At 39.2% G+C, this 24,281-nt stretch overlaps 1 protein-coding gene across 2 annotated transcripts in view; it reads left to right on the top strand.

Moving 5' to 3' along the window:
- Positions 1-24,281, top strand: part of Csrnp3 (cysteine and serine rich nuclear protein 3) — a 172,205-nt gene that overhangs the window by 19,966 nt on the left and 127,958 nt on the right. For both annotated transcript variants that reach the window (XM_075985002.1, XM_075985003.1), the window contains one exon: positions 11,742-11,829. In XM_075985002.1, the coding sequence (XP_075841117.1) occupies positions 11,817-11,829 (13 nt within the window). In that variant the 5' untranslated portion in view covers positions 11,742-11,816. The remainder of the gene's footprint in view (positions 1-11,741; positions 11,830-24,281) is intronic.

The following is a 24,281-nucleotide window of genomic DNA, read 5'->3' as shown; positions in this document are numbered from 1 at the left end:
ACGTACATTTGCGTGAAAGAAATTGGTTTGTCCTTGGGGCATAATGCTTCTTGTGAGAGTGATGGAAATGTTGCCATGAAAAGGAGGTGAGCCGAAGAACGCAGAGAGGATCTTGAACAGCAGCTGGCTAGCTAATCCAGGGCTGTAGTATGGAGCGGCAGCCGCCCGACTCCTGCATGGCTAGCTTTACCCCAAAATAATTACACGGAAGCTGTATTCTTTTAAACACTGCTTGGCCCATTAGCTCTAGCCTCTTACTGGCTAATTCTCACATTTTGAGTAACCCATTTCTATTAATGAGTGTAGCACCACGAGGTGGTAGCTTACCAGGAAGATCTTAACCTGCATCCATCTTGGAGAGGAGAGCTATGGCGACTCTCTGACTCAACTTCTTTTTCCCAGCATTTTGTTCTGTCTACTCCACCTACATAATTTTCTGTCCTATCAAAGGCCAAGTAGTTTCTTTATTAATTAACCAATGAAAGCAACAGATAGACAAGTGACCCACCTCCATCACAGGGCTATAGAACTGCCTCTGCAGATAATGATTCTCAGGCGTTTCTGTTTTGTCCCAGATGGGAATCGGGCATGTTGAACTCCATGGAAACAGATCACATCTGTCTGTGTCTTTAACTCCAGGGCACAGTATTACTCATTTCACAGTTCGGGCCTTCAGAACCTTCTGCCCTCTGATTCTAGTTGAACCCACTAAGTCACAACTAGCCATTAAGGGGAGGAATTATATTCTTGCACTGGCTAGGTACATAATTCACTTTTATATTTGTTTGTTTTAAACTTTGACAAATCACCAAAATTCAGCATTGAATGTAAAAGCATAGTTGGACCAAATTTCCAAAAAAATCTGATGTATCTGCAATAGGCTATCAAGAATAACAATGTTGTGGTTTTAACTCTGTTAGCTGCTGGTGAAAAAGGAAACGTAAGGGCAGTTCTGTGGTGTGGATGGGTACTGTCTTTCACCTGAGTTGAAGGTTAAGGCTTTGCTAGCATGAGATCTGAGATATATAATAGAAAAATTCCCACTTCCTACATCTATTATTTACTCAAGATGTTTATAGGTGGATTGATTTTGTAGCCGTATTTCATTCAGAGAAGAATTAAAGTCGTTATTAAATATTAATGATACCATCTTCACATTAGTGATCGAAACGCTTTTCTCTGACAGGATAATCTATTTACAGATAAATCTTAGAATGTTTACATTTTATAAACATCTCAATAGAGAGTCATATCTGTCAAAGGTGAGGGGACAGAGGCAGCATGCTGTCACTCACTCTTAGTAGCCCCAGGAGTTCCCTTAATTGTTTATGAACTTCTACCAAAACTAAATTGAAATTTTTATTTGTAGGGCATAAAAGAATGTCAGGAATAGCCGGTTGGAAACAGGAGTTCTATTAAAGATAATGTTAATGCAGACTTTCAACAGAAGGGTTAAGAGAAAGTGTGGGAATTGGCTCTTCCAAAAAAAGTCACAACTAACTGTCCTAAATTAGCCAAATATGCATTTATGTGTGTGTCTGTTTAAAGCTACATCTCAAAAAGTAGCTGTAAAACCACTTTCCCCTTTCTCTTCTCTTTAATAAGTGAGATGATAGGGAGGTGGGGGAGATGCCTGGGGTGAAATTATAATCTCATAAAACTAGAAGAGGAAGGATTACACAAAGGTGTTCGTACTTGTCCATCTCCTGTGAGTGGGCTTTCTGGTGAGATTCCTAGAAAATTACAGGTATACACCTGGGACTAGAGAGGCTGCAGTAATTGATACACAAGCCGGAATTCTTCCTATTTTGCTGGGAAGAGGTTCCAGCCAGATTTCCAAGGAAAGGGCTCTTTTCCATTCTGTGTCCCCATAGTCCCCATTTTTCCTTCTGTTTACCCCAATGGCCTTACTCTGGGATCATCTAAGAGTGGCCACAAGCACTGAATGATGGATTGCCCCACTGAAAAATACTGTGGCTTGTAGGCTGATCTAAATAAAGTGAGGTGATTAAAATTCTAACGTCCATCTTGCCAGAGTCACAATCTTCTGGGTTTGTGTTGAAAAACGGAGACTCAGTAGCTTCACACTGCTGCTTATGATGCTGGTGGCACCAGTGCTCGAGGCGGAAGTCCTAGGTATTCTCTGAAGACCTTACAATTTATTGCATAGATCAGGCTTCCTGACGCTTTGGACAGTTCAGGGGAGGCACATCTGTGTGATGTGAATGCAGAGAATAATTGCTTAGAAAAGTAAAAAGTCATTTGGGGCGATTTTTGTATAGGATACACTATGCAATGCTTTAATTTTAGGAAGTACATGTTTTTATTTTTTTAAATTTAAATCCAGTTAAAAGTGTAGTTTGTAAAAGCAACAAAGAAAACAATCATTATAAATATAGCAAAAGCTAAACCAAAGACTAGTGTAAAAATGTGTAGAGGCATTCATTTTCATTTCTTTGTTGTTGTTGTTGCTTTTCAGGACAGGGTTTCTCTGTGTAACAGCCCTAGCCCTGGCTGTCCTAGAACTCCTCTGTAGACCAGGCTGGCCTTGAACTCACAGAGATCCAGCTGCCTCTGCCTCCTGAGTGCTGGGATTAAAGGTGGGTGCCACTATGGTTCGGTTATTTGTTTCCTTTTAATATTTAATTCTCAATAGGAAAGTACTTCAAGTGAGCTAAAATGTTAGTAAACTCAGGTGCATTTGATTTTGGCTTTTGTTGCAAATATAGCAATGCAGTACTACTAAAGATTTAGCTATATACTTGGCAATGTTAAGACTTTGAAGGAAAGTTTCTTAATTGATTCAAATAGTCAACTGGTAACTGTCATTTGACGATTATTTTTATGGAGACTTTAATGAGTATCACCGAATACTAACATGACCAAAAATACTCCTCTTTAAAACAGTAATCACCACATTAAAAAAAGAGAGAGAGAAAATCCAAAGCAAACAACAACAACACACTAAACCCTAACTACAAACAAGTCTCAAAGCTCAGTGAAGGTTGATGAAAACTAGGCAGGATGCTAACACACTGGGTGCTTGCGCTGTGAGCCTTGTTGATTGGAGTGAGGCCAAGGTGGTTTCTTGGTTGGGTTCATTTGTTGTGGGTCCTGCTCCTTATCACACAGAGAGACCTCAGGTGCAAGGATTATATGTTTTCTTCCAGGATTAGAAGATAACGTAGCTAGAAATACTATAAGGTAAAGATGTGTATATTCATTTTAAATCCTCTTTATAAAGTTACTCTTAAATAAAACAATAATTACATTTTATTTGTAATTTAATGTCTACAATTCCTACATTTTAAAAAGTAGATTTATTGTAAGATTTGATATCAGAATTTGGCATTGATTCTATTTTTAAGATTCTTGGTTTGGAAGAAATAGTAAAAGTGAAATTTAAATATGGGTCATACTCCCAATGAAGTTAATCCTGATTTCTACAAATAAATTGGTTCATTGATTTTTTTTTCTTTCCTTCTTTTTTTGATCCCGTGTCAGACTTGATTTTCTGCCATTGCTGTTTCTATGGCAACTCTTATTTTGACTTGTAGAGTAGTAGAGATTTCAGACTATTTACATTTTTAGATATTGATTTCAAAAATACTTATCAGATTTCATATTTATTTGCTTAAAAATAGAAATGTGAAAACAATTTTAGCTTTATGGATTATTTTTGAAAGATTTTTGTGACAAAAACTGTATATAACCTAGATGTCTTGCAATTGGTTAGATAATTTCTGGGATACTGAACAAATTGATTGCTATGTGGGGGATAAGACCAGTGGGAAAAATATATCAATTGGGATAAAATACATTCCCATTGCTAAACACATATGTTAAATTGTATGTTTCCATTGAAGTGTGTGTATGTGCTTTGTATTTGCAAGATGTAGAAAAGTAAATGTATTTTCTGAGATTTTTCACTGGGTGTCAGAATTACGAGTGATTTATCTTATCTGTCTATCATGTCTATCTATCTGTCTGTCTGTCTATCATCTTCTCTTTCATACAGTTTTTTTCCTAACAAGAAATCTGTGTTCATGTATTGTAAGTTCCTTTTCTTTTTTTTTTTTTTTTGTTCTTTTTTCAGAATTTGCTCTGTAGACTAGGCTAACCTCCAGCTCACAGAGATCCACCTTCTTCTGCCTCCCGAGTGCTGGGATTAAAGGCGTGTGTCACCACTGCCTGGCTGTCACTTTTAAAAAAGATGTATTTATTTTAATTTATGTGTGAATATTTTGCCTGCATGTATGTATAGGCATGATTGGTGCATGTGGAGGCCAGAAGAGGGTAGTGGGTCTCCTGGAACTGGAGTTACAGATGGTTGTAAACCATGTGGGTGCCTCGAATAATGAAACCCAGGTCCTGTGTAAGAGCAATGAATGTTTGAAATCACTGAGCCATATTTACTACCCCTGTAACCTCTTTCTAGAAGGCATCATTTACCACTGCTGTTACAACATGTTCATATTTAAATCTTAGGGAAACCCCTTAACAATTGATATAAAACTTGATCAATTTATATACCCACTTTGACATGTGACTGCTTATATACTTGGTATCTTGCCCAAACAGACTTGAAATATGGACGTATGTGTATATGTATGTTTATGGGCAGATTAATTTTTATGATATCTTTCTATACCAAAAAAATTAGTGCTGTGTATACAACTTATTTTTATACACAGTGGAATTTTATACTTTCATTTATAGCGTTTATTAAGATTTGAAAGTGTTTTTATTTTGAGGTGGATTTTCTAATAACGTTATTTTTAGTATGAAAAAGGTATAGTTTTTGCTTGTTTATTGATTTTTTTTTAGGTATCATGATTTCCACGTGACACCCTTTAATTTGGCCATAGATTGCTTTGCTGTGTGTTAAAGATGCATCCTTTTGTTCAGAATTTTAACTTAGTAAATATTGAACCTCATCAAATTCCTTATCAATGCATCTGATCATGTTATCTTAACCTGCTAATATGATGATCTGAAACATTTTTCCAGTATAAAACTGTTACTATCTTTTATTCTTTTTTTCTAAAACAATATTTTAACTCACACAAATCCAATTTGATATAGCAATGTATGTGCGTTTAAGGTTATTTTTGAAATGCTATTTTTTAAAAACTGGAAGTACACATTAGTTATTTTGTATGCATATGTACCCGTGTGCAGAGAAGCATTCTGGGAAACACAGCTTCCACCTACTACATTAGATACCGTAGAGGAAAAGTTAAGACACAGTGGCATGGGGAGAGCCCAGCAGTACACAGTAAAATGTATGGAGAGATCAGCAGCGGACTGTGAGTTCATTCTTCAAACAGCGTGAGTAAGAACTGACTCACTCAACAAATTAACAAAAATCACTACCCAATTTCAATTTCCAAGAATTTCTATTCTATCAAGCAAAATTTCCTCCCATTTCCCCTGTGACGTGTTCTAAGTGGGAGCGGTGTAAAGAAAGCGCAGAGATGCGGCATTAGGGTGGGCAGGGGGTAGTGGGCCAGGTGACCAATCATCGGCTCACCTTGTTCCTGTCATTTCTTCATCTGTCCTGGAGGTAGCGTGCGAGGGTCGGCACAGCCTTGCTCTGAGAGTTGCTCACTCTAGCTGCAGATTAGCTTTAGGCTTATACATCTATGTCTTTGCCATCGTTTTTCTTCTGATACCTCCATCAGATGTGTGTGTGTGTGTGTGTATTCTTTTTGAAGTCTGATTAGCAGGCAGAAGTTAGAGAATCAAGTGTATAAAAGACGGGAAGAAATTATTTTTCTAGATTCTGTATCTTTCTTTTATTTTTTTTGACTTAAATATTTTATTTAAGATGAAAGCAAAAGTGTTAAGATCAGTGACAACCTGCCTACCTAACCGTGTTAACTTGCCTTCTTTGTTGGCAGTGTATAACTAAGTCCATTAGTTCCATTTTTGATGTTTGTCCCAGCACCTCTTTTTCAGATCTAATAGTCAGGGTTACACTGCCCTTACACTGAAAGCGACAAAGGCCCCTGTACAATCTAATTGTAAAAGAGGCATCTTAGTGTGTATAATAGAAATGGCAGAGACAAGATCCATCACGCAAAAATGGACTTGAAGCTGGTCCTTCCTTCTCCACTGTGGTATGCCTGTCTTAATGGGGAGCTGGGTTTTCTTCAATGGCCTATGGGACTGTAGGCTTCCCAGCTGAGCTGTGGAAGGCTTAGCCCGCACATGCCCATATACATATACAGCCACCTAGCACCAAGCTCCTTTTCTTATTGTTCGATAATACATACATACATATATAATGTGTTTTGCTCAAACCCATCTCCAATTCCCTTCCCTCTAGCTCCTATCAGCCCTCTCTTCTCCCCCAGCTGTACCAACTCTTTGAAAGCAGACGGAGTCCATTTAGTGCCTCCCGTGTGTACACATGTGCAAGGCACACTACTGCGAGCATGAGTAGCCTCTTGGGGCTCATTTCTGAAGAAAGGGGAGCTCTCTGTCCCCCAGCAGCCTTTAGTCACCAACAGTTCTTCAGCTTGTTGGGACTTCCATTGAGTCCACCCCCCATCCCGCTGCCTACTATCCATACTTTCAAGATTTATTCAGCGTTTACCTCATGGCAAAATCATCCTATTATAAAGTCTCTTTAGAGATAAGCTTCTGCAGTGAAATTCCATACCCAAAATGGATCCTTCTTTACACTTTATGTTTGGCAAACGTGCTCCAAGGTGTCGCAAGCATGCGAACCTGATACCACACAAACTCCACAATTACACGTGCCGCTTCTGCCTCCTACAACACGCAATGGTCCTCGGTGGAAAAACCAAGTACATAAATTTCTATTAGGTGCTGAAAATATTCTATAGAGGAACTTTAACACGGTTTTTACATTTTATTTTGACAGAAAAGATGAGGACATAGTCTTATCAGAAAGTCTGTTTTTATCCCTCCCCCCCCCTTTTTTTTTGAAACAAGGTCTCACTATGTATCTCTGGCTGTCCTGGCACTTACTCAGTGCACAAGGCTGGCCTCCAGTTCACAGAGATCCACCTGCTTCTGTGAGTGCCACCACACCTGGCTTTCTAGTTTTTAGAAACAATTTTCTTTTCTATTATTTTTTTCATTTTGATTACATTTTCCTCTCTCCTAGCAGATCCTCCCCTCCTCTCTTCCTACCCCATTCGCTTCCTTTCTTTTTCTCTCATTAGAAAACAAGCTGCCATTCATAAAACTGTAGTAAAGTAAAACAATATAAAATAAGAACAAATGAACCAGAATCAGACAAAAACAAACAAACAAACAAATAACCAAAGAAAAATGGAAAGAAACAGATACCGACACAGAGCCATACCTGTTTGTACATCCAGAAATCCCATAAAAACGCAGAACCGGGAATCATAATATATATATGACCAGTAAGGTAAAAAAAGAAAATGCCCTGAAAACCATTATGACACTAAGAACCTCCAGAAAATTCCACTGGCTTCATTTTGTGTTCCTCATCTACTCCTGGGCATGGGGCCTGCCCTTAAGATTGGTTTGTATACCCAGTGAGACCCCATTGTAGAAAACCAGTTTTTCCTTTGCAAGTGGTTACCAATTGGAGCTATCTTCTGGGTGAACGGTGGGAATTGTGTCCATTTCCTCTCTTAGGGCAGGGGCCCTATCTTATCTGGCTTAGGCCCTGTGTGTGCTGCTACAGTCTGTGGGTTTATATGAGCACCATTCCTATGGTGTTTAGGGGCCTTGTTTTCTTGATGTCCTCACTTTTAATCCTGTTTATCTATGTGTGGTCATGTTCAATAGTGCAATGCCTGTGGGAACCAGAAGAGGGTGTTAGAATCCCCTGAAGCTGTAGTAATAGGTAGTTGTGAACTGTTGGATGTTGGCACATATTGGCGCATTCCTAACTGCTGAGACATCTCTTCAGTCTCTAGTCCTCATCTTAAGAGAGGATAAAGGTTGTCAAGGTTGCCCTAGCCATCAGTTAAGGCCTTATGTGGGCATTCATGCCCTGTAGGCTGAGGTATACAAAAAATGTTCATCATAATTATTAAGTCAGGCACCTGAGTGTAACTAGTCTTTCTCTGTACTGCTGGCTCCCAAATAATGACATGGAGATTTCTTATTAATTATGAAAGCTCAGCCTATAGCCTAGGCTTATTCCAAATTAGCTCTTATCACTTAAATTAACCTATTTCTATTAACCTGTGTTCTGCCATGTACCATCCATCCTGATTTTCTCCTGGCATCTTTGATTCATCCGCAGTTCCTCTGTATGCCTGGAAGTCCCACCTATTTTCTCTGCATAGTTATTGGCTGTTTAGCTTTTTATTACACCAATCACACCAACACCTTCACACGGTATACAAATATCCCACAACACCTGAGGCTGCTGAATTAGAAATTGAGCCAGCAAACACTGAAGAGCTCTGAGTTTCCTTCATGACAATGGACATAGTTTATTTTTTCTCAGGGCTTATTTCTATTTTCTATGGTTGATCATGAAAGTCTACTGACACTGTGTTCAGTTTAGATGTCTTCCCAAGACCATCTGTAAGAACTTATGCATTTCCGGGGAGCCTGGTCATTTTTAGCAATTCTCCGTTTTCTTTGTGAGTTTAAGGAACCCTAGTATCAACAAAAAATCCAAAGCATTTTTGAAAATAGACTAAAATATTGTGAATGCTGTATTCTGATTTGTTGGTGAGTGTGTTTATAAGTAGTTGGGAGCTTTAAAACTGATTGATTTCAAACAGAAGAAAGGCTTTATTATCTTCATATCACAGAAATTGTGTATGTCTCTTCTTTTCTAATCCTATTTTTCTCTTTCCTCTGGAGATAACTCTTCTTCAGTCTTTCATGTTTTAATCGAAATATACATATTCCCATGAAAGCATTTTGTGAAAATATGAATCATGTATATTATTCTGAAAACTGCTTTTCTTACTCAATAGTACTTCATGGGATTTCCCAGTGTTATTTATCATAGCTTTATTTTACTTGTTAAAAATGATTACATGACATTCCAACATATGAGCATGTAAAATTGAGATAACTATTCCCCTGTGAAAGTTTTCCCTCCATTGTAGTTTTTATCCTACTATGAACATGCCCCAATACATACATTTTAGAAAGTGTTCTTATATATTACTGTTTCAACTTGGTTGGATAGGTATATCAAGTGAAGACAAATATCACAATGTATATTGAAATATTTTTCCTCTCTCTCTCTCTCTCTCTCTCTCTCTCTCTCTCTCTCTCTCTCTCTCTCTCTTTCTCTCATTTGTTTTGCTCCTAAGACAAAGTTTCTTGGTGTAGCCCTGGCTGTCCTGAAATTCACTATCTACACCAGATTGGCAGAGATCCACCTGCCTCTTCCTCCCCAGTGCTGGGATTACAGGCGTGCGCCACCATGGCAACTTTATTTAGTCTTTTAAGAACCCATTTACCTCACACACGATAAGCAAACACTCTACCACTGAGCTGTCTTCTAATCCATGAAATAAACTTTTTTATTTTAAAATAACTTTAGATTCATGGGGGATTTGCAAACAAAGCATAGAGAATTCTCTTGAATGTCTTGCCCAGTTTCCCCCAGTGTTAATTTTCCACTTAACCTTGATGCACTTGTCATAACTAAGAAAATACCACTAAATAACTCCTACCAGATTTTTAGTTTCTCTATGAATAGTCTTTTTTGTGATCAAGGAACAATTGAGACAATGCCCTGAGTTAGATGGTGTGCCTTGTTAGCCTTCTTCATCTCCGTTTGTTCCACGGCCTCGCTTTATTCAGTAAATCTAGTTCACCTTCATGTCAGGAGCGGGGAGCAGCCCCTATTTCTCTTCTCTATGTGTTATTTGGAGATCACTGTAAGAAATCGTTCCTTCTCCAGCATTTTCCAGTCATTTATTTCAGGACACAATCATTTATACTGGCTTTGTTCTTTGGGTTATGAGTGTATGGTATAGATACATAATTTTTATTGCTTACATTGTTCTGACATTGGTCACTGACATCTTTCTGCTGGTTGTTAAGTCTTTATTTCTTCATTTTTTTCCTGTTGTGAGGGATTAAACCCTGGTCTTCGAGCATGGAAGCCAGACGACCTACCACTAAGCTACAGTAAGCCTTGCTAGTAATGCATTATGAATATTTTGTGTTCCTTTCTTTCTGTATTATACGGTGCTTCCGGTTGATCTTGGAATCCTACTGTCTCCATCTTTGAATTCACCGTTTTTCTAAGATAACTAGGTTTTTAATGTGGCTAATTATTGGTCTGAATGGGGATGTTGCTTAGAGTCCACCAACTGGCTATTCAATACTAAATAGTCCTTCCTGAAAACATACATACAAATAAGACTATATGGACTAAACAGGTTCTATTTATATATTTAGGAATATCTGTAAAAGCAGCAGTTAAAGAAAAAAGCCATGAATTTGAAAGTCAGAAAGGTGGAGTAAAGGGAAGAGTTTCAGAGGACGAAAAGGAAAAGGGAAATTATATAATTAAATAATAATTTCAAAACTACTTTTTCAAAAGAATGCTTCCTCTTTCCCAGAGCACCTGAGCTCCAAGGGCTTATTCTCCTTTTCCTGTCTTCTGTAGGCACCTCCACATGTGGAACACTCGACTATTCTCTCTCTTTCTCTCTCTCTTACACACACACACACACACACACACACACACACACACACACACACACAAATAAAAATATAAATTTGAATGGTGACAATTGTAGCACTACTAATACAAACCCAGAGACATATGACAGATATTGAGGTTCAACCTGAAGGTCAAAAAAAGCAAAACAGCCAGCCCCTGGCTCTTTCCTCTACCTCAATCTGAAATGACGATCCTGCCTCCACGAATCTCAGAATGAGACTGTGTGTGAGAGCTGTCTCCTCATTTTGTATTCTCTGTAGTGCTGGGATTAAAGGTGTGCACCACTACCGCCTGATTTCTATGCAAACTAGTGTGGCTACTAGGATTAAAGGTGTGTGTCACCGCTGCCTGTTCTGTGTGACTGACCACTGGAGCTGTTTTACTCTCTGATCTCCAGGCAAGCTTTATTTATTAAAATACAAATGAAATAGCCTACATGGCATACACTTAAATGGGAAAGACAGAAAGCCTGGAGGGGGCAAATTTGTCTCTCTTTATTGTTTCCTTTCTTTTCATTGCATTTGCTGGCATTTCAAATGTAAGAAGGCTGCTGGCCATTCATGTAAAACTGTGGACTAGATTATAAGGTGCCTGCTACTCTCAAGGTCATGGTCCACATCTGGTCTAGAACTCTGATCTGACTTCTTTAGGTCTATTTACAAATGGTACTATTTAAAGACGTGGTGCTAGATATGGTTTCTTATGATTGAGTTAGAAAAGAACTAATGACCAAATCTGCTAAAGGGGGAAAATCAAACAAAGGCTGAGAAAAGATGATAAATGAGGAGAATGCAGCCGATTGGGGAGCCATTAGAAGTCTGAGGCTGTAGTTTAAGTTATGCCAGGAACTCAAGGACCTTTGGTATCTCTGGTTCCAGTCCTCTCTTTAGCTACTGGAATGGGGAGAAAGCTGTGGTTAGCTAGGGCTGCTATTGCTGCTGCAGCCCCTGCTTCTGCTAAGAGATCTGGGAGGTGAGGCAGGAGAGCCCCCCAAAGGACTTGTAGTCAGTTTTACTCGTTGAACATAGAATGCTGTGTAACATTGAAACATGGTTTCTTTCTTTCTTTTTTTTTTTTTTTTAAGAAAAAAGTAAGAAGATATCAACAGACTGAAAAGGTATATTCAGAAGCCTAGACTCTCGGGAGGACACTGCAGTTCATGAGGCCACAAGGTGAGGTGACTCCCTTATTACTCTTGTCATACTTTCAAGCATCTGATGCGACTCCTTAATTGTCCTAGGTTATGATTGCTAATGTGTAATTGGAGAAGCAAAACATTCTTACTTAAAATACATATTCTTAACCATGCGTCTTTGGGGTCATTAAAAGCTTATCCAGAACAGAATTATAATATTTGGTCTCACTAGGGGTGATTTAAAAATATGTGTCTTTTACTAAGGAATGCTGCTTCTTGTAAATCTCTCACTTTTAGAAGGTAGTACCATCCTCAGGAAAATAAACATGAGGCATTTCTATTCACTTTATTTCTTATGACCAAAACAGCCAGGCATAATGATATGGACATTCCATTCCATTTGGGAGGCAGAGGGTGATGGCTCTCTGGGAGTCCAGGGTTATATAGTGAGAGCTAATTTCACAAACTTTACATTTCAGTTAAAACAAAAAACAACCTACACTTTCTAGAAGAAAGAAAGAAAAAAAGAAAGAAAGAAAGGGAGCACTAGAGAAGAGGTAGCGGGTGGGTGCATCTGGGAGGAATCATGGGGAGGAGTTGGAAACAAATGTGATCAAGTCACCCTGAATGACATTCTTAAGAAATTCTATACATACATACATATGCCTAGATGTGTGTATGTGTATATATACATATATATTACACATAAGTGAATTCATTCTCTGACTTCCTTAAACGTTTAAGAATCGCTTTGTGAAGAATATTTGCCAGCTATGAAATGATGATTCGTTTGAATGGTCAAAAACATCCTGGTGTGTGTGTGTGGGGGGGGGGGGGGTCACATTTAACATGTAAGACAGGTAAAGAAAAACAAGCTAAGCTGTTGTTAAAGAGCTTGTTAAAATAATTGCTGTAAACTATGCATTTAGAAGTTAAGATTATAGTGAGGGCTAAAGTTCACAATCATGGGATCCTCTTAAATAGTAGATTTCTTCCTCGTTGATATTGTGAGACAAATTGTCATCGATTGCAATTTTAAATGAAAAGGGTTGACAGACTTTTATGTTGATTTGGTCAAGCTTGTCTTCAGCCTGGCTTTTCTTATGCATCTAAGAGTTGGATCACTTATTAGCATTTACCGTATGTAAATCAGTGGTTTAAATGCCTTAGTTTTTGAAAATGAGTAAGCTATGGTCTTGGTTACTAACATTTATCCAATGAATATTTTACCCAGAGCTAATTTTTATTGTTAATTCGATACATTATTTAAGAAGAGAGGCTAGATTGTATAAGGGTGTGCAGTGAATTCTAAAGCCAACTGGGGACTATCTGGGGTAGTCCTGATTTGTCATCATGCCTTACCTCAGCCTAGAAAACCAAGAGTCTGTACCAGAAGAACCTTGCTCTGTCTCAGCTCACACCCAAAGCTTGTTTTCCAGGCTGACTGTAGCTCGTTAGGTGCAGCATATAGAAAAATTTAGTCTAAGGCAGAAGAGGTTCCCTGGTCACAATTGCAAATTGAGTGTTGTGGAAAATAGTTATGCAAACACCTATGAAAATAACAGGTAGCCCCACCCACTCACCTTTTTTCTTATTTGCGTTCATTTTATTACCCTCACTAGGGACTCAACTCGTTTCCTGGTGACTGAGAGGAGCTAGCAGGGGGAGTTAGGATGCTATAAGCTCCTAAGGGTCTTAGGCGGATTACAGCTGAGTGAGTTGCAGGGCCTGAAACTTTGTCAAGAAAGTTGTTTTTTGTTGTTTTGTTTTGTTTTTCTAAATTTAAGCAGTCAAATAACTGAAAGCAATTAACTTTGCTAAGGTGCAGGGAGGCCAGGTGTGGTGGTGCATACTTTAAGCCTTTCATTTGCTCTTCAGGAGGTAGACGCAGGTGGCTCTCGGCAAGTTTGAGGCCAGCCTGGTCTGTAACACAGGTTCTAGGACAGTCAGAGCAACTTGGAGGGATGCTGACTTGACAAACAAAACAAGAAACAAAGAGAGTCAATGAAAATGCCCCACACCCGGTTTTATCATTAGAAAAGTAGTTCCGTTCATTCATTTTGTTATTCCTTTGGTCCACTTTTAAAAAACAACACATATACTAATTGTAACCATTCAATTGTTGTGCTAAGTTTGTGCCTGGAAGTGGAGAAAGTCCACCAGTGTGCTCGCCTAAGTGAAACCCCATGCTCATGGGAGATAATATAGGTAATGAGTGATGTAGTGATGTCTTAGGTTTGGTGGTGTTATTGCCATGGGGAGAAATTAGAGGAGAATACAGGTTCTCTTTAACGATAATCAGGTTGGGAATTTTCCACACGATGTTTTGCTTTGAACACATGAGTGTGAAGATGTGTACGGCCCAGGTGTTTTTTCCCCCCATTTTTCATATCCTGTCATAACTAGAGATGAGCCCATCACATTAACTGACATCCTAAAAATCTTTCAGTCTTAACTAAACTGGATACGATTGAAAAACTTATGCAATTTTGTGTGTAGAAAACTATAAATCTAGTGATTTTACTTCAGGTAAACATGGTGGGAAAATGTCATTACTCAAACAAGACAGACTGGATTACAAAATCTCAAAACTGTGCCTGGTGTGGCACACATTTGATATCCTTGCTTCTCAGGGAAGTCTAGTAACTGAAAACAGTAGACATTATAAAAGTCAAGACGGCCAGGTGTGCTGATGGAGTCATGAGGTACAGAAACTCCAGGATATTCCCATCTATTGGTGAATTCTAGAAGGAGTTTGGGTCAGAATAACAAAAACAGCAACAGCAATAACAATAAATAAAAACTCAAATAGATTTCCAAAACAGCTTAGGGTAACAAATCCTGAGTCTCCCGAATGACACTTATCTAACCATCGTATCAACTGAGGAAATTAAGATACCGGCATTGTAGCAGTGAAAGGGTCACAGAGTGAGCGCTGTATTTGTTTAGTAGCTATTTGAATCTGTCTATAGCCGATTGTGTTTATTCCATGATGTAGAGAGCATTAATGGCCGGCTCTAGGAGCTGACCACAAAGGCAACCTTTATCTGTTTTAGAAAACCAAAATTATGGGGAGAAAAGGGACGGTGTGCAAGGCAGAGGGCTGTTAGAAACTTAGAAAGAAATGGAAGATTTCTTGTGCAATGTCAGTGTGTTGGATCATGGATTTATTTCAAGCCTTTCCTTCATTCATATATGAAAACTTTTACTTAAGGCTACCTAAGGCATGACTTTGCCAAAGCAAATGTGTCCTCGATTCCTTTGATTTCATCTTCTCCAAATTTGCTTTACAAATTTGCTCTCCCCGGAATCCTTCTCAAACACATAGCGTGACTCTGGCTCCCTGCAGAGTCTCCCTGCTTCTCACAGACCTGCTCTGCATGCACGCGGCTCAATCTGGCATCACCTGGTGTGGTCCTGCTGCGGGCCAACTTTCTCTTCTCTGGTCACGTCATTCTCTGCGATTATCCAAATGCTTTTTCTGGTCTTGTTCTTCTGTAATGCTGATAAAGATTTAACCTAATCCACAGTACTCAACCTCAGCACTGTTAACACGGTTGATGGAATTCTATGCGTTATGGGTTGTGCCTATGGCGCCCCACTGGTATCCTCCTCTATAACGTGGCCCATTGTCTCACCGAATCAAAATAATCTGCGTCTGGAAATCACTAATCAAATGTGAACATCCAGACCCTCCACACAGAAGCTTTCAGGTAAAACTTCTCACTCCTGCTCAGGGGACCAGGACTGCTGTTTGACCACTTGTAGTTTTTAAATTTCTTTATTGGCTTCTTCCTAATTTTATATTTATAATATGATTTATAAAATGGTAAGCCTGAACATAAAAACGGTGGGGAAATTAAGATAAAGAAGGAATCAGGTAATGCTTGTCTTCCCCTCCCCGATGTTTTTATCGACTCGGTGAAAATTCCAGTGCCTTTGGGCTTTCCATAATTTTTCCCAGGTAGATCCGGATTTTGCGCATGTACCGGTGCCTGGTTCTCCTTTGCTCTCTGGCTTGTTCTTAGACGGAGCATATGACCTTGAACCCACACTACTACTACCCTACTACAGGATTTGTAAGTGCCACGAGAGCAAGCCAGACACCCCCTGTGCCAAGTCTGCTCTTTCACTGGAGTTAGTCCCTGAACAGCAGTCAGTAATCCCTCCCCATGACTGTGGGCTGACACCTTCAGAACTGTCACCCGGCTCAAGCCACAGAATCTCTCGCCTTCACTCAGTGCCCCTACTATTTTAACGAGAAAATTGAGGTCACTGTGCGGAAATGACTTGTGAATCCTTGCAATTTCTTCTCTATAAACATTCGTATTTTCCTCCAATCTCCAAGTAGGATCAGTCCTTCCCGCTATTCAGGCCAAGCCTGTGTTTGATTCTCTCCCTTTCCCCGGGCGAGACCTTTGCCCTCCATTATCTCCGTTTGTCCTTTATCTTCAACCTTGTCTCCACTGCTGACTCTCTTTCTCTGCCTACTAGATTCTGTAGACTTCCATCCAGAAACCAAACAAAAACAAACTTATCCCTCCCTCCCTCACTGCCTACGCCTTCGATCTCTCTCCTTCCTAATACATCTGAACTCTGAAGCAGCAGGCTTCATTCATTTTCCCTTGTCTCCGAGAGTCAGTCAGTCCTCAGCCCTGGGCCATCTGATTTCTAACCCCATTTAACAGAGCATGCTCCCTCTAAAGGCATACACGCCCTACAGCCTTTATCTTGTCTGGCTCTCAGGCATTTCACAGTATTAACTCCATTTTTCTTCTATTCTCTAGGCTGCTGTTTCTCTCTTCCTTTGTTTCTCTTTGATCTCTTAGGGATCTTTTTGTAAAGGTCTGTTCCCTAGCTTCCTCTTTGTTAGATCTTCCCTCGAGAAGTAATGAATCACAAACTTAAGCACCAGAAAATGGTTACAGGTACAGGTAAAATAAGTGAGTTTAGTTGGCTAACTGAAAACAATAAAAACTATTGGGTTTAAAAAATGTGCCCACCAAAATACTCAATATTTACTCCTGCTTTGAATGACCATGGCCCTGAAATATTGTTACACAGCCCATGTTCATTTTGTCCTCACATGCTCCCTGACTGTGCTAAGCTCTTCTAGAGACTGTCATGTCACAGATGCCTCCAATCTTGTCCATTAAAGATATAGAATTACATTGGAGATACACAAGCATGCACACACACACACACACACACACACACACACACACACGAAAGCAATGCCTCGTATCGCTTCCAGCAATGAGTGCACTACAATCTTTCAGTGTCATTCTCTGCCTCTCTCATGTATGTAAAGATATAATCAGAAAATGCAACAAAAAGATAAATATAAGTCATTAAAGAGGGTTTTAAAATTTGTTAATGAATCCAAAGATTCATAATGAGTTAGTGCTTGATAAAGACATTTAATACAGGAAGAAGAGCTAAAGATTATGACTTACTGAGAGGGTGGTTCTGGATCCATTCCTTAAGGTCTTGAGGAAAAACTAGATAAGGCATATATAACATAGCATCAAAGTAAATTTTAGATGGATATTTAAAATATTTTTTAAAATTTTAATTTACAATGTAACATGTAATTTTTTGCACACTGACTTCTCACACTTCCCACCTCCCTACTACCCCCCCCCCCCATATATGCCAAAAGTTCCTTTCTGTTGTTCTGTTTTGTGATCCACCAGGATTAAACAGGGGCATGTGTGTGACTTCAGTGGATAGAGCTATCAATTGAAGGCTGGTGGGCTCATCAGAGATAGCGATTTCCCTCCCAGAATCTATTGGTAGAGTAGTTCAGAGGTTTATATGCGTTCAGCTGGTTTATATGAGTCTCTCCCTTTTCTTGATTGATTGTTAACAGCTAGTCTTGTGTTGGCCCAATGCAGGTAGCTACAGTTGTTGGTTAATGAATAGAGTAGTTGTAGCAAATCTAGGGAATGAGGGCCATTACCCTTCATCCTGTCTTTCAGTTCCTATATACTACAGGCTCCCTCTTCAACCTTAGAGTTGGTAGTATAGGTTAGAGCATGAACCACCCCTTCGCTTACAGGCACCCCTAAGTCTCTACATTTACTACTTTTCATTGTAAGAAAGAGCTTCTCTGATGAAGGTTGGGTGTTATTTTTGTCTATGGTTAGAAGCAGAGGTATTTAGAAGGCAGTTTGCTGCTATGCTAATTTAGTTAACTATCAGAAATAGGTTCCCCATATGGGTCGATTACCTTCCCAAACCTGGGTTGTTAGCCAGGCTTACAGTACCAGCCATTTATTTATAGATGTTATCGAATATTCAGTAAATCCATACAATTTGCAGGCATCCATATAACTTTTGCCCCTCAATATTTAAGCTCTGCAAGATCACAAGGTGAAACAAAGGCTTCCATTTGTTTTAAAATTTAAAACCAGTCACATTTTCTCTTGGTGTACAGTTCTACTTGAAGTGATGACTGCATGGCCATCTGTCTTCACTACAACCAAGAGAAAGAATAGATCCATCCATCTCAAACTATTTTGAGCTGCCCCTTGACAACTTCTTCCCACCCCAGTCCCAGGCAGCTAATTCAATCTAGGACGTTGTGGTTTCCCCTTCTCCAGAATGTGGTTATTGGTCACAAAACAAAGTCTGTAGCCTTTCGCCTTTGCTCCCTCCATTAACACGATGTTCAGAGACTCAGTAATGCTGTTGTATATCCCACGTTTGTCACTTATTATTGGTAAGTCCCAGTCTTCCTCACAAACGTGCCACAGTGTGTCTACACTCTTTCCCTCGGAAGAACATTTGGGTCATATTTTGGAGCTTTAAGGTAAGTTTCTATAAACATCAGTTTAGGAAGCTTTTTGTTCATTTGTTTTTTTGTTTTTTTTTAAGAGGACTTAGTATGATCTGAAAATGAAATCTTATTTATAGGCTGTTTGAACATTTGATGTGGGGGCACTCTTTTGAAAGGCTCTGGAACCTTTAGGAGGTAGGGCTATGCTAGAGAAAGTGGATTACTAGGGGCGGGCACAGCCTGGCTCCACTTCCTGTCTGCCTGCTACTTCTTGAATGCTGACACAGTTCCTGCCTCTATGCTTTCCCCCACTGTGATGCACTGTATCCTTTCATAATCTGTATACCCAAATCAGTCCTTCGTCCCTTATTGCTTCTTAGATATTTGGTACAGCGGCAAGTAGGTATTATACAAAATTCATACAAGGACGTGGGGACGTTGTAGTGGTGAACTCGACTAGGTGTTTTTAGACCTTAGGAACTTTTGTTTGTGGGAAGGATGTGGAATAAATATTTTGGAACTTTGTATTTGGAAAGGCTTAGATGCTGTAAGTAGAACCCAATGGGCTGTTCTGGGGTGAGTTTAGAAGATCAGAATACCGAGAGAAATGCAGGCAGTAGAGGCCTACCACCTGAGACTGCAGAGGGGGAAGGGCGTGTGTTGGGAGCTGGGACAATCCCTGAGTGAGAACTCAAGTGAGACTGTATGCGAAAGTAAGGAACCAAGTCTTTTGGCAAAGAAAATTTCAGGACAGCATAGTGACTGGACTGTGTCCTAGTGACTGCTCACGTCTCTTGTCTAGGTCTACAAGGAGAAAGAACTGTGGGAGCAGAAAGGTCCATGAAAGTGTGTAGTGTGTAAGAAAGCAGCGTGGGGGTGTTGAAAGATGTAGGTGCTGTTGAGTAGCTGTAATTGTTAAAAAAATAGTGCCATTAATGAGAAGACATAGTGCCCTGCCCTAGGACAATATGAACAATCCCTGAGTCTTGCCTTCAGGTGAGATCTAATCCATGAAAACTTCAACCTGCAAAATGTGCATTCATTTGAAAGGTGAGAACCTGAGCTTCTGATACCAACACCTTTGAGCAGGTCCCTTGCTTGGAAATACATGCTTAGGAAAGCATTTCGGCCTCAAAGGCATGCAGAAGGCATGGCAGCTATGGTCCAAGAATGCCAGGCTACATTTTGACCTGATGGCAGAGCTTGGCAGCATTGGCCATGAGGGCTCTTAACCACCGAGCCATCTCTTCAGCCCTAGTTTGTTGACAGAGGTTTCTGTCCCACCCGGTCCTGCAGCTGTTCATTCCAAAGAAATACACAGAGGTCTACTTTAATTATAAACTGGTTGGCCTATTAGCTCAGGCTTCTTCTTTTTTTGTTGTTTTGTTTTTTTTAAATATTTCTTTATTTATTATGTATACAATATTCTGTCTGTGTGTATGTCTGCAGGCCAGAAAAGGGCACCAGACCTCATTACAGATGGTTGTGAGCCACCATGTGGTTGTTAGGAATTGAACTCAGAACCTTTGGAAGAGCAGGCAGTGCTCTTAACCACTGAGCCATCTCTCCAGCCCCTAGCTCAGGCTTCTTATTAACTAATTCTTACATCTTAAATTGGCCCATTATTCTTGTCTGTGTGCGCCACGTTGCTTGATACCTTTATCAGTGGGGTGTTCTCATCTTGCTTCCTCTGCATCTGGATGATGACTGCAGACTGAGCTTTCCTCTTCCCAGAATTCTTATGTTCTCTTCACCCCGCCCATACTTCCTGCCTGGCTACTGACCAATCAGCGTTTTATTAAAATATAAGTAACAAATCTTCACAGGGTGCAAGACCATTGTCCCACAACACTAGTCCTTGGAGCTTCAGTTCAATTCCTGTCTGTTCTCTGCTTTTTGACTAGATATGATGTGGCCAGCTGCCCCACACTCCTGCTGCCATGCCTCTCCTGCTATGATATCCTGTATATCCACTGAACTCTAGGTCAAAGTCATCTTTCCCTCCCTTTAGTTGCTTCTTGACAAGTACATTTGGCCACAACTGCAAGGAAAACTAATAATAGAGAACCTAAAAGTTCACTAGGGGGGGAATTTTGTTTAAGTGATACAACACTGTAGGAGGTGGCTGGTTTCATACTGTATTTCCGTAGGAATATATGAACTTCCCGTTTTTTTCTCTGCTTCATCAACATTTGGTACTATTGTGTTTTCATTTATTTTAATCACTTGATTTGACACTGTGGTTTTATTTTTAATGAAGAGCAATATTGAACATCTTTTCTCATGTTTATTCACCATCTGCATGTGCCCTTGTAAAGTGTTCAAATATTCTGTCCAAATTTTATTAGTTTTCTGTTGTTGCATTCTGAGATAGGCAACTAGTAATCATTATCTCAGTCGATAACTTTTTTTTCCTGATTAGAATATTTAGAGTAAAAAAATTTTTTTTTGAGACAGGGTTTCACTGTAGTTTTAGAGCCTGGCCTGGAATTTGCTCTGTAGACCAGGCTAGCCTGAACTCACAGAGATCCACCTGCCTCTGCCTCTGTCTCCCAAGTGCTGGGATTAAAGGCATGTGCCACCACTACCCGGCTTAGCATAAGAATTTTTAAACTTGATATAGCCATGCTTTTGTTTCTTCTACAATTTTTTTTTTACTAACTCAAAGGTACAAATATTTTCAATTGTATTTATTTTTTAAATTTTGGTTTGCATTTAGGTGTGGGTCTATGTTGAAGCTTTTTCTCTATAATTTGGAAAACTGAAATTTAATACTTTATGTGAAAATATCTAAATATTCTATCATATGTGAAAAAATTATCCTCTCCATTCAATTTCCTTTACATGTTTTGTGAAAAATTAGTTATTTTTATGTCTGGATATGATTCTAATTTCTTGAATTTTTTTCCCTTCTTGTTATCAAGTATCATGGTTATAATATTTTTTCATTAAATCTTTAAACAGCATAGGATATCTTCATTTATAAATGCATTACTTTTGTATTATAATATCTTTGTCTTACCCCGTACATTTGGAGTCTTCTTGTTGATGTTTATTAAAATATCTTATTGCTATTTTGATTGACATTTAGTTACATATATTAGAACAATGCCTTGTTGCATATATGAGATTAAGTAGCTATTATTATTAAAATGTAGTCATTAAATATTATCCTAAGTCATATCAAGATAATTGACAAGGTCTTGTCCGAGCTTTTTACAAAACAAATTCTAAGACTATTGAAACTACAAAAAGAAAAAAGAAAAAAAAACCAACCCTCAACATGTTGATCAAAGACATTAGACATTGACAGTATAATGGTTTCACAAGCATATAAAACATTCTTTTTTTTATTTCTTATGTATACAACATTCTGCCCCTGTGTTTGCCCGCACACCAGAAGAGGGCGCCAGATCTCATTACAGATAGTTGTGAGCCACCATGTGGTTGCTGGTAATTGAACTCAGGGACCTCTGGAAGAGCAGCAGTGCTCTTAACCACTGAGCCATCTCTCCAGCCCCCACAAAACATTGTTGCTTTCTGTAGATTCTCATGAACCTAACTTGTCAGCACATACTTATAATCTGAAGATTACTGAAGATTACATGAATATAATAAAATTGAAGATGAGAGTTTTCTTCTTTATAGGGATTATGGAATGCTCCCTAAGAGACTGGAATGGAACTCCGCGGGTTGCACATCCCCATCCATAGACACACACACCAGCACAGTTCTGGATATATCAGCATGGGGGAATAAGTCACTTGTAGGTAGTTTGTGAAATCTTGTTTAAAAAGGCAAGTAACACCTGTCAGCCACTAACAAGTCATCTAAAGAAAAGATCTCAAGTTTAAACTAGAGGGAATTCCATTCAAAAAGTTTGGTTGATTATATATTGACTACTGCCAAGTTATATGACATTGAATTCCAGATGTCTATACTTCCAGAGAAGAAATGCAAGAAAATTATAAAGAAAAATCCCCTTAGAGTTTGGGTGTAGGAAAATGAATACCCAAAGGGATAACAAAGTATCTGTAATCTAATGTACAAAGCTTGCTTTTTGGGGATAAATTCAAAGCACATATCTTAATATAATATGAGATGATTGATTAGAAATGATTTTATTTTTTTAAAAGATCTTTATGAACATGATGAATTTAAAATCTTTCTTGGGCAAGGCAGTGGTGGAGCATGCCTTTCTTTAATTCCAGCACTTGGGAGGCAGAGGCAGGCAAATCTCCGTGAGTTTGAGGCCAGCCTGGTCTATAGAGTGAATTCTAGGACAATTGAGGCTATGCAGAGAAACCCTGACTAGAAAAACTAAAAATAACCAAGCAAACAAACCTTTTTTAATAGGGATAATTTCAACCCAGTTTTTTTAGATTTCTAACATCAAGACAAAACAAAGCAAAATCTGAAAAGTTGTGTTACTTTTGGCCAGTGTTGTCCTGTTCTCTGAATAAATGTTTTTTACCTCAGCTATGCCTAATCTTTAAGAGGCAAAGCACTGGATATATAATATGAGGCATTCCTTATTTATTTATTTATTTATTTATTTATTTATTGTCATTTTACATACCAATCCCAGTTCCCACTCCTTCTCCTCCTCCTGCTGCCCTCACCTTCTCCCACCTCACAGAGAAGGTAAGTAAACAAGTCTTGCACATCACTTTGAGGCAGTACCAAGGCTCTTCCCTCTCTATCTAGGCTGAGCAAGGTTTTCCTCTAAAGAGAATGGGTTCCCAAAAGCCAGTTTAAGCACTAGGGGTAAATTCCAGTCCCACTGCCTGTTTCCCCACAAACTGCCTAAGCCACACAACTGTCACCCACTTTCAGAGGGCCTAGTTTGGTCCTAAGTAGGTTCCCCTGCTGTCAGCCCAGAGTCAGTGAGCTCCCACTAACTCAGGTCAGCTGTTTCTGTTGGCATCTCCATTGTGGTCTTGACCCCTTTGTTCCTCCCTCTGTTTGGACACTGGGAGTTCAGTCCAGTGCTTAACTCTGGATCTCTGCATCTGCTTCCATCAGTTACTGGATGAAGATTCTATGATGACAATTAAGGTAGTCATCAATGTGATTATAGAGGAAGGCCAGTTCAGGCACCCTCTTCATTATTGCTTAGGGTCTTGGCTGGGATCATCCTTGTGGATTTCTGGGAATTTTCCTAGTGCCAGGTTTCCCTCTAGCCCCACAATTGCTCCATCAATCAACATATTTTTTCCTTGCTCTCCCCTCTGTCCTTCCCCATCTTGACCATCCCATTCTCTCAGTTTCTTCTCCCCCTTCCCCTTCTCCATTTCTCTTCTTCCCTCCCCCTACCCTTTTGCCCTCAGGAGAAGTTCCTTATTAAGAGTATTTTAATTAAGATGTTTTTAGTAGGTGGAACTTCATCTCAGAGCACCTAAAAAATAATCTAACTTTGAAGTTCTCTCTCTACAAAGCTTTTTCAGAAGGTATAGTATGATGTTATATAAGCATTTAATTTTCTTCATCAGTGTGATTTTGACTTACCATTATAAGTGTCATAAAACCACCTCTGTTCAATACAGTAGAGCTGTGCAGGAGTTTTACTTTTGAGATATTCTTATTTCAAGGTAGAATGAGTAACAGCTATCAATATAGAAGTATGATAGAATATTCTTTTTTAAAATATTTATTTATTTATTATGTATACAATGTTCTGTCTGTGTGTATGTCTGCAGGCCAGAAGA

This window comes from Microtus pennsylvanicus, chromosome 9 (assembly GCF_037038515.1).
Source record: "Microtus pennsylvanicus isolate mMicPen1 chromosome 9, mMicPen1.hap1, whole genome shotgun sequence".
NCBI lineage: Eukaryota > Metazoa > Chordata > Mammalia > Rodentia > Cricetidae > Microtus > Microtus pennsylvanicus.
This window is presented reverse-complemented; position numbering and strand designations above follow the sequence as displayed.